A 14,959-nucleotide genomic window follows, 5' to 3' on the forward strand; every position below is an offset into this window, starting at 1 on the left:
GAGAGTGGCTGGGGAGACGAGTGACAGGGAAGACTGAAGAGGAAAGTAAGCGTGGGATACATGTGTGGGCCTGGTGGCCAGTTCCTGGGAGCCCGATGAATAAGGCCAGCTCTGCATCTGGCTTGGCTTTGGCTTTGCTTTGAGTGAGTTTGAGAACCCATGCAGGGTTGGTTCTGAGCAGAAGATGAATATAATCTCGTGAAGTATTAAAAGATAATTTGGATAGTTCTGTGGAAAACAGTTTTTCGATAGTAGAAAGGTTTTCTTGGGTAAGGAGGTGGTAGGGGAAGAAGGTCGTCAGGCACTGGATATAATACTTAATTTTTATTTTTAAATTTTGTTTTGTTCCATTTGTGGGCCACCTGGTGATACTCAAGGCTTACTCCTGGCTCTGTACTCAGGGATCACTTCTGATGGTGCTGAAATCCAGGACCATATGGGGTGCTGGGAATCGAACCTGCGTCAGCCTCTTGCAAGGCAAGTGCCCAACCTGCTATACTATCTCTCTGGCCCACTGGATATAACATTTTAAAGACGGAAATTTGCCTTAGAATTAGAGTAGATTCCAGTTTTTTTGGTTTTACTTTTTGGGCGGTGGCGGGGGGCGGCGGGTGTGGGGCAGACTTTATGTGCTGTACTATTGCTCCATCCCGATTCTAAGATTTTTGTCTGGGCCATCTGGAAAGACACAGTTATCAGCCTTTCAGCTAGGGAAGCACCAGACTGAACAGGAAGAGAGGTTTCACTGCAAAACTGTCAGGCTACTTGAATAACCACTGAAAGCATATGGCAGTGTGTCTTTATTTTCCTCTTCCTATGGAGAGAATAGCATGATTTTTATAATGATGACTATTCTTGTTGTTTCCGCAATCCTAGGAGCTTTACATTTCAACAGGACTCCGTCAAGAGGTCTTATTTATAAATGGGTTTATGCAGTTTTAAATTCTTGTATTTTACCTGTGCTGGTGACAACAGTTAGTCACTGTTTAGCACGAACAGTCTCTGGTGAACTGTTTAACGGAAAATCTTAGATTATATAGTGTTGGATGGGGCTGGAGAGATAGTGCAATGGGTAAGGTGCTTGCCTTGCATCTGGCCAACCCTAGTGCCATCCCTGGCACCATATAGTCCTTTGAGTACCAAACCAGGAGTACACCTTGAGCACTGCTGGTTGGTCCCAAAACAAACGCACCCACACAAACAAAAACAGTGATAGATGGCTAAAACTTGGGGTAAAGGATCCTTAATTGACTTGGTTCATTCATTTTTTTCTTTACAGAAAGTAAAAATGCCATATTTTACTTTCTAAGTTTCTCAGTCTCAATTGGAGAGAGAAAGTCTGATTTCTTCCAACTCCCCCTCATACTTTTGGGCAGTTTTTTCCCCCACTTTGCCTCAAGAATTTGAATTATTTGAGGAGAAAGCTCTTTGCAGATGAATCCATTCTGGTATGTAATGTCCACTTACTGCAGCGGAAGAACTAAGTAGGTAAGAACAGAAGAATGTAAGAAATGTGAGCCCAGGGACTCAAGGGTGCACAGCAGTGCGACTGGTGAACGTCTGCAATGGGCTGCTTACGTCTTCCAGAATGCTGTTATGTGAGGTCAGTGCTTAGAGCAGTGGCTTTCACACTTTGACCAAACTAATCCCGGGAGATACTGTTTACAAATTTTACTATATGTTTATACTGAATTAGAAGTCTTATAAAATAATATTTACTTTCTCTATGTGTGATATATAGTTGTGTTTATAAAAATCCATGTGTTTTTTTTTTTTAACTCTAAGAACAGACTGTGTTTGCTGGTGAAACACAATCAATTGACTTGTACCTTGAAAAATTTTGTATGAAGGAACCTCCTTTAAAGAGAGTATTTATGGGACTGGAGCAATAGTACAGTGGGTAGGGCGGTTTGCTGTGCATGTGGCTGACCTGGGTTCAATCCCCGGCATCCCATATGGTTCCCCCAAGTACTGCCAGGGTAATTCCTGAGTGCAGACTCAGGAGTAACCCCTGAGCATCGCTGAGTGTGACCCAAAAAGCAAAAAAAAAAAATAATAATAATAATAAAGATTAAAAAAAAGAATATTTATTTATATTTATTTTAGGGGTGTTAGGCTACACCCAGTGGTGCTTGGGGAGCTGCTCTTGACTCTGTGCTCAGTGAATCATGCAGTGCCAGAGATCTAACTGGGACCAACTGTGAGCAAGGCGAGCTTCTTAAACCCTGTGCTGTTTCTGGCCCCAAACAGGGGGTTAACTGGTAAATTTGTATTTCTAATTCTTTATTTTAAAATTCTAATTTTTATAGGTATTTGCCTCTACTTCTTTACTAATTTTCATTTTTGTTGTTGTTTTGGTTGGGGGCCTCACCTGGCCGTGCGCAGGGGCTACTCGTGCTCTGTGTTCCTGTATTGTTCCTAGTGGTCCTTGCAGGACTCTGTGGTTATAGGGATGGATTCTGGGACTCTTGCATGCAGAGCATACACTCCAGCCCATTACTTAGTGCAGAGCCAGCAGTAACCCCTGAGCATCTCTGGCTCCTTACTTAGATTATTTAATTCTGAAGAAAAAAAAATTTTTGGCCACATGCCGTGGTCAGGGGCACCTCCTGGCACTGTACTTGGAGGTCACTTCTAGTAGTACTTGGTAGCCGTGTCGTTAGGGATGGAACTTGGGGCTACTGCAGAGATTTAGTTCTTGGCACCATCTCCCTGCCCACTTCCGTGCCCCAGCATTTTCACGAATCTGGAACAAAACTTCGTAACTTAGCAGCTCTCGTCCTTTCACCCTGCATCTGGTCCTTGGCCCCTTTGCTCTACTTTCTTATGCTCTCTGTCTCTATAGATGTTTGTATTCTGTATATTTCATATAGATGGACTCATACTATCAGTGCCTTTTGGTGTCTAACATATTAAGTTGCACGATTTTAAGAGTTGTAGTACCTACCAGTAAGCAGTTGTACCTCACTTGACAGGGCTACACTCTGGTTAGGTTATTTCCTGGTCTGGGTCTGAGGGGTGATTACAGCAGACTACTACCCTAGGCTTCCGGGTGGAGTCCATTGGGACTGCCTTCATGTATGTGGTCTGTCCTGACCTAAGTGTTGTGAAGTGACAGTATGACCATACCTTCTGGTTTGTTCTTTAGAGTTCTGTAAATCATACCAGGCAGCAGTGCTCAGAGGCACCTAGACTCAGGAGGGTACTTGGGGCAACCATGTGGTGGCAGGATTAGACCCAGGGTCTCACATGCACAGCATGTGCTGTACCATTTGAACCACATCCCTGACCCCTGGACATTAGTCTTTCTATCTGCCCAGTGTTCCACTGTGTGATTATAGATCAAGCACCACCTTTCTCAGTTCTTTCATCAACTAGTGGACATTTGGATGTTTTTCTCTGAATTTGAGCCTGGGGAATTTTACAAGAGCTTTCAAATTATAAATCTGATTTAATGGTTATAGGAGTAGGGGCCAGAGTGATAGCACAGTGGGTAGGATGTTTGCCTTGCATATGGCTGACCCTGGTTCAATCTCTGGCATCCTGAATAGTCCCCCAAGCACGACCAGGAGTAATTCCTGAGTGCAGAGCCAGGAGTAATTCCTGAGTATTGCTGAGTGTAACCCAAAAAGCAAAAAAAAAAAAAAGAAAAAAGTTATAAGAGTATTGGTTTATCTACTGTATCTTTTTTTTTTCTTTTTGGGTCACACCTGGTGATGCACAGGGGTTACTCCTTGCTCTGCACTCAGGAATTACTTCTGGCGGTGCTCAGGGGGACCATATGGGATGCTGGGAATTGAACACGGGTTGACTGCGTGCAAGGTAAACGCCCTACCCACTGTGCTGTTGCTCCTGTATTTTAGTGAAAATTCAGTGAATTATTTTCAAATAATTGGTCCTTTTTCCTCTCATGTTGATGAATGATAAGCAAAAGTTGTTAGAGTATTCTCTTACAAACTTGAGGAAAAAGTCTCATACAAAAAAGTTAACTAAAAAAGTTTGCTGGAAAATTAGAAATTGAGCTCCCATTTAACCCACCAATACCACTGCTGGTAATATATCCCAGAGAGGCAAACAAGTATAGTAGAAATGACATCTGCACTTGTATGTTCATAGCTGCACTGTTTACAATAGCCAAAATCTGGAAAAAACTGGAGTGCTCAAGAACAGATGACTGGTTAAACTTTGGTACATCTACACAATGGAATACTATGCAGCTATTAGAAAAGATGAAGTCATGAAATTTGCGTATAAGTGGATCAGCATGGAAAGTATCATGTTAAGTGAAATGAGTCAGAAAGAGAGGGCCAGATATATAAAGATTGCACTCATCTGTGGAATATAAAGTAACAATAGGAGACGAACACCCAAGAGTAATAGAGATAAGGACCAGGAGGTTTGCCCTAAGGCTTGGAAGCTGGCCTCACATGCTAGGGGAAAAGGCAGCTCAGACAGAGAAGGGAACACCAAGTAAAGGGTCCTGGGAGGACCCACTCGGGTTGGGAGCTGCCAAAAATAGACTATAGACCGAACACGATGGCCACTCAATACCTCTATAGCAAACTACAACACCCAAAAGGAGAGAGAGAACAAAAGTAAGTGCCCTGCCACAGAGGCGGGGTGGGGAGGGGGTAGGTGGGGGGTGAGTAGGATACTGGGATCATTGGTGGTGGAGAATGGGCACTGGTGGAGGGATGGGTGTCATTGTATGACTGAAACACAAACACAAAAGAACAACTTCAAATGAAAAAGAAAAAAAATAAAGAAGTTTGCTGATTCAGGGATATAGCTCAAGGTTAGAGTGCTTGTCTTGCATGTGTGAGGCCCTGATTTTGAGCCTGAGCACAGACAAAACAAAGGGAAGGGGGCGATATGTGTGTCTTTAGTATATCTACAATGTTTTGCAGCTATCACCTAATTCCAGAGTATTTTTGTCACCCCGAAAGAAACCATTTGCCCATAAAGCAGTACCTTTTCCTTCTTCTCTTCTCCCAGCCCCAGACAACCCACTCGTCTATTATCTTCCAAACTGCCATGCAGTATATAGTCTTATGATTGCTTTATTTAATTTCGTACAATGTGACATTTATCAACATTGCTCTTTGGGGGCTGGAGCAATAGCACAGTGGGTAGGGCATTTGCCTTGCATGTGGCCAGCCTGGATTCAATCACCAGCACCACACATAGCCCCCCACTACCCACCAGGAGTAAGCCCTGAGTACTGCCATGTTGGCTAATGACTCTCACGCTGACCTCTAATTTAAATTATTTTTGACTCTTTTTGACCACACCTTGTGCTCAAGGATTATTCCCAGCTCTGTGTTCCCGGTGGTGCTTGCAGGACAAGACAGTGCCAGTTTGAGCTATCTACCAGGGTCTGCACTGTCTTCCTTGCCCTGTAACACTCACAGGCTTCAAGGATTAGGACATGGACTTTGTGGTGAGGGATGGTAGTGGCTGTTATTCTACCTTACCAGTAGTCATAGAACTTTTTTTAGTATCCCACTGCTTGTTGAGGCTCTGTTCTTTTTTTTCCCCCCTTATGTCTGTCTCTTATTTAGACAGGAGTCCTTCAAGTTTTTTTTCCATGTCACCCCTTTTACCCAAAAAAGTTTTGTGTGCTATGTAGGTATATAAAATAGGTCTACAAATCACTGTCACCGTCCTCCCGTTGTTCATCGATTTGCTCGAGCGGACCCAGTAACGTCTTCATCGTGAGACTTTGTTGTTACTGTGTTTGGCATATTGAATACATCACGGGTAGCTTGCCAGGCTTTGCCAGGCTTTGCTGTGCGGGCGAGATACTCTAGGTAGCTTGCCAGGCTCTCTGAGAGGGACAGAGGAATCGAACTCGGGTCGGCCATGTTGGCTGCATGCAAGGCAAATGCCCTACCCGCTGTGCTATCGCTCTAGCCCAGGTCTACAAATGAAATACTGATAATAAATTATAAAGAAATAAGTTACAAAGAATTTTATTCAAGGGGCCTGAGCAGATAGGGAGCTTGCCTTGCATGCCACTGTCCCGGGTTCGATCCCCAGCAATTCCATATGGTTCCCTGAGCACTGCCAGGAGTGATACCTGAGTTCAGAGCTAGGAGTAAGCCCTGAGCATTGCTGAGTGTGTCCCTCACCTAAAATAAAAACAAAATATTTTTTATGTGGGGTTCACAACCCACAGTTTAAGAAGGTAAGATTTAGATGGAATAAACTACTATTTGTGGTTTCACTTTTATTATGTCATCTCTACTGCTGTCCAGCAAACTTCTTTGTGAAATTGATTGTTTTAACTGTATTATTTCCATTTGATACCTTGAAAAGAAAAAAAGCCTTTTCCACTTTGGAGAAGCCCATGCCCACGTTCTCTCTTGAACATACTCTCTTTTTCTCTCCCATCACATTACTATAAGTAAATTTTTAAAAATAAAACTTTTGCTCCCCTACCCGCCAAATAAAAAGACATCCCCCATTTTTCCTTTTGGATCACACCAGGCTGTACTCAGGGATCACTCCTGGTAGGGCTCAAGAGGCTCTGTGGGGTGCCTGGGATGGAACTCGGGTCAGCCACATGTAAGGCAAGCGCCCTGCGGTTAGTGCTGTATCTCCAGCTCTTCTGTAATGTTGGGGCTCAAATCTAGGGCTCCTCCATGGGAGCAGTGCGCCCATTGCACTAAGCTATATCCCTGGCCTTTATAACTTTGTTTTGTTGGGATTTTCTTTTTATATGTTTATATGTTTGTTTTGGGCCCACACCCAGCAGTGTTCAGGGTGGCACACAGTTCTGGGGATTGAATTCGGGCCCCTGCATGCACAGCACACACACTACTTCAGTACCTCCTGTCTGCCTTCCTCTAAAACAATTTATTAAAGAAAATTCTTAAGTGTTGTTGTTGAAGCATTTTTGCAATAGGTACTTGAACTTTTTTTTTTGACAATTCCAGCATGTGAGTGATTTTGGTGGTCATCAGCATAGTTATCTTTTCTTACTCCAGTACATCTGTCCTGATAGTTCTCGTGGCATGACTTTATTATTTGTATCCTGAGTACTTACTGTAAGGAAACCCTTGATCCTGTTCAAGTCTTCCAATGTATCTGGCAGTTCGCCTATTTGTGTTTAGTGTCTAGTTCTCTGCCTCCCTTTTCTGTGAGCTGTGATTCAGGTGGTAGTTTAGTTTACAGAGCTTTTGCAGTGTTCTCTTTAACTTTGTTCTCCTGGCAGTGCTGAAGCTTCTCTTGATGTTTACAAGTGCTACCAGGGCCAGCTTGTGGGTGTGGACTCCCAGTTCTACTGCTGCTCAGGGCAGATGGGCTGGACATGGCTGCCGGTGTTGATTTTTTCTCTGCCGTGAATCTGGCCTGCTGCTGTGAGTGGTGTGTGATGGAGACTCAGCTGCTGCCGCCACTGTGGGTTGGACCCCCTCCTGACTGGGGAAGCTTGTTCTCTCCGTCTCTGCTGAACTCCTCTTTCCCTAGCCCCTCACCAGAAAGCAAGACTTTTTCCCTTTGTTTATCTGCTTTCTGTCCCTGCTGTTGGGTGGAGACCCTTCTGGAGTTTAATGAAGGCATATGGAGGTAAAGGAAAAACCCACTGAACGTACCGTGGTACATTTCTTCTCCCTCTTCTCCTGAGATTCCTGTCTAGCCTACCTCTTTTCTGCTGTGTTCATAATTTCATGAGTGTCTTATCTTATTTCTAGGGTATTTAATGGTATTAAGGAGAGAAGAATAGGGAAATGTTAACTTTTACCATTCTTGAGAATGGAAACCCTAGCAATTTAGGTTTTGTGTTATTTTTGTTGGCCATTGTATGAAATTGTCAGGTCTTTTGCTTTCACTGATAAATCAGTACTTTTTTTAGAGTGTTTCTCTGCAGTTTGATAATGCTAGGAGTGCTTCTCTGTATCTGTTGTTGAGTATATGTATAAAATAAGGATTCTTCTTTTGCTTAAATTGTGTTGAAGTTAAAATTGTCATGTTTTATTTATTCACCTATTATTTTTTGCATTTTTAGGGAGTGGAGCAACTGCTGTGGTCCAAGCAGCTTATTGTGCCCCTAAGAAGGAGAAAGTTGCAATCAAAAGGATAAACCTTGAGAAATGTCAGACTAGCATGGATGAACTCCTGGTATGCAGAGCTTAATTTCTTATGTCCTTTCTATTTTCCTTCCTCTTTAGAGTGAAAGTAACCTGAAGATTTAGTATTGTAATTATATGTTTTCCTTTTTATGGGCTAATTTACTGTAGAATCCATTTGTGTTTATAAATACAAATTAATATAGTTTTCAATATGTATGTCATGGTTCAAGTAGACCACGCATTATTTTACCTATTCTCTGGAGTTGGACAGTTACCTAGTTTCCTCACTTTTATTGTTGCAAACAGTGGCTACTTGTTTCTCTCTTTTTCTTTTGACACACTCAGTGATGCTCAGGGGCTACTTCTGGCTCAGTGCCGAAATGCAGGAGTGCAGGCAGGATCATATGGTATTGGAGTTGAATCTGGGATTCCCCTTGAGCTGTCTTCCCAACCCTGCTCTCTTTTCTTAAGTTAGTCCCATGCAGTTGTCATTTCTGGGTCCAGTGGAATATCTTTCAGAAGACTACCAGCCTCCTGGGACCGTGGGACCAATCTGCATTCTGACCATTGAACATGATGGGTGACAGAGTAAGCCCAACTGCACTGGCATCTCGAAAGGTTGGGAGGGAAGAAGAATACCAACGGTGCTTTGTGGCATTGCAGCCTAGTTAAGCAAGGGTGGTTTATACATCTTTATACTCCATGACAGGTAGAGCAATTCTAGGTATTTAGCACAGCAAGAGAAAGGATAGGGTTTCAAATCATAAATTTTTCATCCTCAGAGGCCAAAGAGCAATCATCAGCACATGATTTACCAGTGGGGGATCCGGGTTTGATCCCTGGCACTGCAGGTCCCCTAAGCACTGCTAGAGTGTTCCTGAGCGCAGAGCCGGAAGAAACTTCCTCGCACTCCAGGTGTTTATTTGTGTTTGTTTGGAGGCCACACCCAGCAGTTCTCGGAGCTTACGCCTGGCTGTCCACTCAGGGATCACTCCTGACAGCTCAAGGGACCATATGGGTTGTTGGATAAGTGCAAGACAAATACCCTAGCTGATGTACTCTCGCTCCCCAAACTCCCCCAGTTTTTTAAATTTGGCTTTTGGGGGCATACTGTCTGTGTTTAGGGGTTACTCCTGGCTCTGCACTTAGGAATTGTTCCTGGCGGTGCTTGGGGACCATATGGGAAGTTAGGGAACAAACCCCACTCAGCAGTGTGCAAGGCAAGCTCCCACTGTACTATCACCGTGGCCCATCCCCCAGTTTTTAAATCCTTAATTTATTTGGCTTAATTGCAAAAGGTATCACCTTTGTATCACTCGTTTTTGAATATTGTTATCTGCAGTAGAAATATGAGCTAACAATGTCTTTTTCTTTTTTAATTTAGTCACCATAAAATTACAAAGTTAGGGCTGGAGCAATAGCACAGCGGGTAGGGCGTTTGCCTTGCACGCGGCCGACCTGGGTTCAATTCCCAGCATCCCATATAGTCCCCTGAGCACTGCCAGGGGTAATTCCTGAGCGCAGAGCCAGGAGTAACCCCTGTGCACCACCGGGTATTACCCAAAAAAAAAGCAAAAAAAAAAATTACAAAGTTATTCATGATTGGGTGTCAGGCATACAATATTTCAACGCCAGTCTCTTCACAGTGTCCACTTCTCTCCTCTAATGCACTCCCCAGCCCCATTTGCCTCCCACACACCCACCAGTCTGCTCTATAAGAGGCTTTAAAATATGTGTATTTTTGTATTGTTATTTCCAGTTCTGTTGCTGGTAGGGTTTCATGCACAACTCTTTACCATCTTTCAGCACCTTTTCTTCCTGGTTGAATGCCTCTCTCATGTTCTTTTCCCCCCATTGTCTTTGGGCATTTTTTTATTCCATCATTAATATTATAATTTTTTAAAAGTAATTTTCCCTAAGGTCATGTGTAGCCAGTGAGAGAAAGCAGGAATTAGAACTGGGACAATCTGATTATCTAAAACTTTTTTCCCCTGGTGACTCAGAATAGATTTAATAGGAATATTGTAAAGATAGATGAAGATCTTATTTATTATATTATTTACGGTAGAAGTTTTTTTTTTTTTAAAAAAACAATATTCATAAGATGATAGTAGCAAGTGTCTTTTGGAAGTGGGGGTGGCATTCCTGGCAGTACTCAGGGCTGACTCCTCATTGATTCTGTAGTTCTGTGCTCACGGATAACTCCTGGGGGACCATAGGATGTGCAAGGGCTTAAACTGAGGCCAAATAAATGCAACTGAAATGTACTTGTATCCTCGAAAATCTCTCTAGAGATAGGGATTAGCCCCACTTCATAAATGAGAGAAGTGGATCTAAGTGACAGTCTGGATTAAAGAATTGCATCTTTCTGATACAGGCCTCTAGTTTTCTACTTTATATAGATTAACAGAATTATCATAATCTTGGTTTAAAAGATTAACTCTTTAAAAAAGTTATTTTTTTAAAGTTACATTGTTTAGAAGGAACAACTCTTGTCAAATATCATTTGACATTATTGATTTGCTTGTTTTGGTGCACATCTAATTTGGTACTTGGCGGGCACACCTGGTGGTGCTAGGGAGATAGAACCCAGACTCTGTGAGTGCAAGCGTCAGGCTCTAGAGATGGCACACTTGGCTGTGGTGCTCGCTGGGGTTTTCCCTTTTAGTCATGGTGCTCGCCTGGGTCTGGTGTGGTGGGAAAGTGCTCCCAGCATTTGAGTTCACTGACAGCACAGCTTCCTGAACCGGAGTGGACTCATGCTCTTGGGCCGAGTGCTCGGAACCGCTCAGCTCTCTGCCTGGGCCTCCACTGAATTTCCCAGATGTGGTATTCTGAGGCAGTAGTAAGCATACGGAAAAAATGCAAAAGCAGTTAAGTTAGTTCCCATGTGGTGTTCACACAACTTCTTCTTCTTCTTCTTCTTCTTCTTTTTTTTTTTTTTTTTTTTTTTTTTTGCTTTTTGGGTCCACCTGGCGATTCACAAGGGTTACTCCGAGCTCTGCACTCAGGAATTACCCCTGGTGGTGCTCAGGGGACCATAGGGGAAGCTGGGAATTGAACCCAGGTTGGCCGCGTGCAAGGCAATGCCCTACCCGCTGTGCTATTGCTCCATCCCCCCACACAATTTCCGATAGTAACATAGCCACAGTACATTTATCAAAACTGAGAAATAAGCTGTAATTTTTCAGGCCACCATCATTTCTCTCCCAGATCTGGGAAAATCTTTTAAATGGTCTTTGCCTGTTGTCTTGCCTGCTTTCTTTTCTTTTTTGCTTTTTTGGTCACACCTGGCGATGCTCAGGGGTTACTCCTGGCTCATGCACTCAGGAATCACTCCTGGTGGTGCTCGGGGGACCATATGGGATGCTGGGAATCGAACCTGTGTTGGCCATGTTGGCTGCATGCAAGGCAAACGCCCTACCCGCTGTGCTATCGCTCCAGCCCCTGCCAGGGTGATTTTTATGAAAATGTGTACAGTAAACTTTCAATGTCTTGCCATTGCTCTTGGGTAAAAGTGTAAATTTTGGAACAAAAGATTTTGTGTTTGGACCCATGGAATTTAGGATATTATACCCAGTAATTAAACAATTGCCACACATTAAAACCTGCTTGTTTTTTTCTATTTCAGGGTCAGTGAAGTAAACTCTGATTTATCACTCCAATTTTATTTTTTTTATAATATGCCTCTTTGGTGAAATCATGTAGCAATATACTTTTTATATAAAACTATTCTGTTTTACAAAGGACATCTTTTTATGACATCTTATTATCTCATTCCTACTTTGGACAAACTTGCAGGCTATCGAATGTAGCCTGCCCACAGGGCAGAGTCTGGCAAACTCCCCATGGCGTACCAAATATGCCAAATACCAGTAACAATGATGGGTCTCATTCTCCCAAAGAGCCTTGAATATAATCTCAGGGCTAGGATGAAAGAGACGTTACTGGGGCCTGCTCGAGGCAATCGACGAATAACAAATTAGTGCCTATGTTATTTCTGTTTATTTGTAAAGTATTTTTTGGGGTCACACCCTGTATTGCTTAGGGGTCACTCCTGACTCAGGAACCACTCCTGGTGGTGCTCAGGGTGGTGCTTGCAGGATGCTGGATTTTGAACCTGGGTGGGGAGTGTGCAAGGCAAGTGCCCTTCCCACTGTAGTGTTGCTCCGGCCCCAGTGTTTGTATTTCTTCTTCACCATTGTGGTCATGCACTGGTAAATACCTGTTTGAAAGCCTAAACTACTAAAATTAGGGTGACTCATTGTGTCCTGAAGTATGCCTCTTGTATTTTCTCCTCTCTCCTCTTCCTCCACACCTCTCGTTCCTTCTCTCTTCCCTCTCTTTGGTGATTATATGTGCATGCCTCTTATCTTGTACTGCTCCAGTTTCTTCACATCATGTGCAACTAAAGCCAATTTAGCTCCTCTGTGAAGACTGACAATTACGCTCCTGTTTTGGTATTGGTATATTGTGGGCTGTGATGCTAAGATCTAGTGGGAGTTTGGACGCCAAAAGAAAGATACCTAATTCAGCCTGGGGAACAGGAAATAAATGATATTTCAGCTGAACTCAGAAGGAAGAATTGGCATTTTTTGGCTAGGTGAAGATAAGGAGAGAGTATTTTAAGGCAGAGGCAATAATATGACTAAATGTCCAGGCATTTCAATGAGATGGAACAAGTAAGCAAGGCCCTGATGACACAGGACTTCAAAAGGCTTATGTGATCAGGGCTTAGCACGTCACATCTAATTTAAATTAATAAGCAGAGTAGTCCTCGGCTTACGGCTCAGATTTCTTTTTGGATTTAGTTTACTATCTTGCCATGTTTCAGTAAATTTTTCTTTAGAGCAAGAATTGTTAATTGTCTCACCAAAAAAATGGGATGCAACAATATCTTGAAGCAGGGGAAACTAATCCACAAACAAAAGCATCCCCTGTTTATTAGTAATTATCTTTTATGTCTGTAAAACCAGATTTCCCAAGATGGTTCATCAAGGGCACCTTGAACTAAAAATGTGTCCCAATGGAGGCCTCTGTGATGCTGTGCCAGGCTGTGATAAATACTGCGTGTTCTAGTTTCAGAGATGGCTAATTAGTAAGAGCAGGGGAGTCAGAATGGACTGAGAGAACCTGGGGTTTACCTTTGAACCATTCTTGAAGAGGTCAGAACCTAGGAGGTCCCATAATTAATTAGACTGAAACAGTATCTTAGGATTTCCCAAGCTGGATTTACTAACTGTTAGTATTGTTAGACTTGCATGTAATGAATTATTGTTTTCTCTTTGCAGAAAGAAATTCAAGCCATGAGCCAGTGTCATCATCCTAATATTGTGTCTTACTACACATCTTTTGTGGTAAAAGATGAGCTGTGGCTAGTTATGAAACTGCTAAGTGGAGGTGGGTATTGTACAATGAAATGTTGACTGCCACGGGCTGGAAAATAAACCTGTTTTCTCTTCTGGTTTGGTTTGAGGAGATCCTGAGAATACAGTGTCTGCTAAAGATACTGCTGTATGAGCTGAGATAGGTTTTGGACATTGCGTGTGGTTGTCATGTGTTTTATTTTGTACATTTATTTTGGGGACTACTCCTCGTGATTCTTGGCCACTCACATCAACTGGTCGTTCTAGGGCCTCCAGGTCGCACCCAGCCGAGCTTGGGAGGCCAGGCCAGGCATGCACCCTGGAGCATGCTCTCCCTCGTCCTGTCATGGCTTTGAAGTCTCTCTCTAGTCTACACTGGTTTCCTCCCACTGCTTTTCTTCCTTCACATAAACTTGTTTATTTATTTATTGTTTTTGGTCTCACACCCAGCATTGCTGAGAGACTGCTCCTGGCTATGCTTAGGACTATGAGATGCTGGGAATTGCTGTTGGGCCCTTTTCTGCCTCCCCCTCCACCCCCCTTTTTTTTTTTTAATTAATTGTATCACTGTGAAATATTCTAAATGCTTTTCATGGGCTCCAGCCCTTTGAACTCTCTTCCTAGCCTTTATTATTATTATTATTATTGTTATTATTATTATTTGTGGTGCTAGGGATAGAATTCAGGGTCTCACACCTGCAAAGGCAAGCATTCTACCACTGAGTCTTATACCCAGTGACATAAACTGGTTGACATCTTTTGATAAACTGTTCACATTCTAGGTGCATACTGTGATTTCTTCTTGGTGATGTTTAACTTGATTTAAATTCTAAATTTTCTTGAAAATTGGAAAGTAGACCTGAAGAACTGATTGAACTTGTTAAAATATTTTTTTGGAGAAGATTTTTTTGTTTTATTTCATTTGGGTTTTGGACTGCACCTGGTGGTGCTTAGGTGCTCTACCTGGCTCTGCTCAGGAGTGCTTGAAGAGGCAGTGTGTGTGCTCAGCAATTTGGATGCAAGGCACGTGGCTTATCCCGTATACTATCTCACTGGTCCTGGACAAGGGTATCTCATAGGTGATGTTGTGTACTGCATATTGTATCACACCATGAAGTGTTTTCTCTTTTTTAAATAGATAATAAAAGATCTTATCTTTAATAGTGGATGTTAATGTAGATTGCTTAATATGACAATCAGGTCTCTTCATGGAAAAGTTTTTTTCTTTTGCAACTAACAGTTAATCTGTTATGATCCTTTGGCACTGTGAATATATAATTTCCCTTAAGTTTTTCATCAAATCGTTTTAGCATTCATTAACAGCCCTTCTTTACCCTCAGGAATTTTTACCCCCAGGAATTGCAAAATTGTGATTTTTCTTGTTGCAGTCTGTTACCTTTATAAAGTAACATTCTTACAGGAACTTTGTCTTATTAACTGGGGGTTTTTGCTTAATCTATGCTGTAGTTTCTATGGGGAAAAAAAACTTGATAAACAATAAACATTTCATTCTTTTTCTAA

General features: G+C 42.5%; 1 protein-coding gene across 1 annotated transcript in view; it reads left to right on the forward strand.

Annotated features, from left to right (window-relative positions):
• OXSR1 (oxidative stress responsive kinase 1) overlaps positions 1–14,959 on the forward strand; it is an 88,236-nt gene that overhangs the window by 10,577 nt on the left and 62,700 nt on the right. Inside the window, exons 2-3 of the mRNA XM_056129506.1 lie at positions 8,009–8,121; positions 13,364–13,472. Coding sequence (XP_055985481.1) covers positions 8,009–8,121; positions 13,364–13,472 — 222 coding nt within the window. The remainder of the gene's footprint in view (positions 1–8,008; positions 8,122–13,363; positions 13,473–14,959) is intronic.

Source organism: Sorex fumeus, unplaced genomic scaffold (assembly GCF_029834395.1).
Source record: "Sorex fumeus unplaced genomic scaffold, SorFum_2.1 ptg000072l, whole genome shotgun sequence".
Taxonomy (NCBI): Eukaryota; Metazoa; Chordata; class Mammalia; order Eulipotyphla; family Soricidae; genus Sorex; species Sorex fumeus.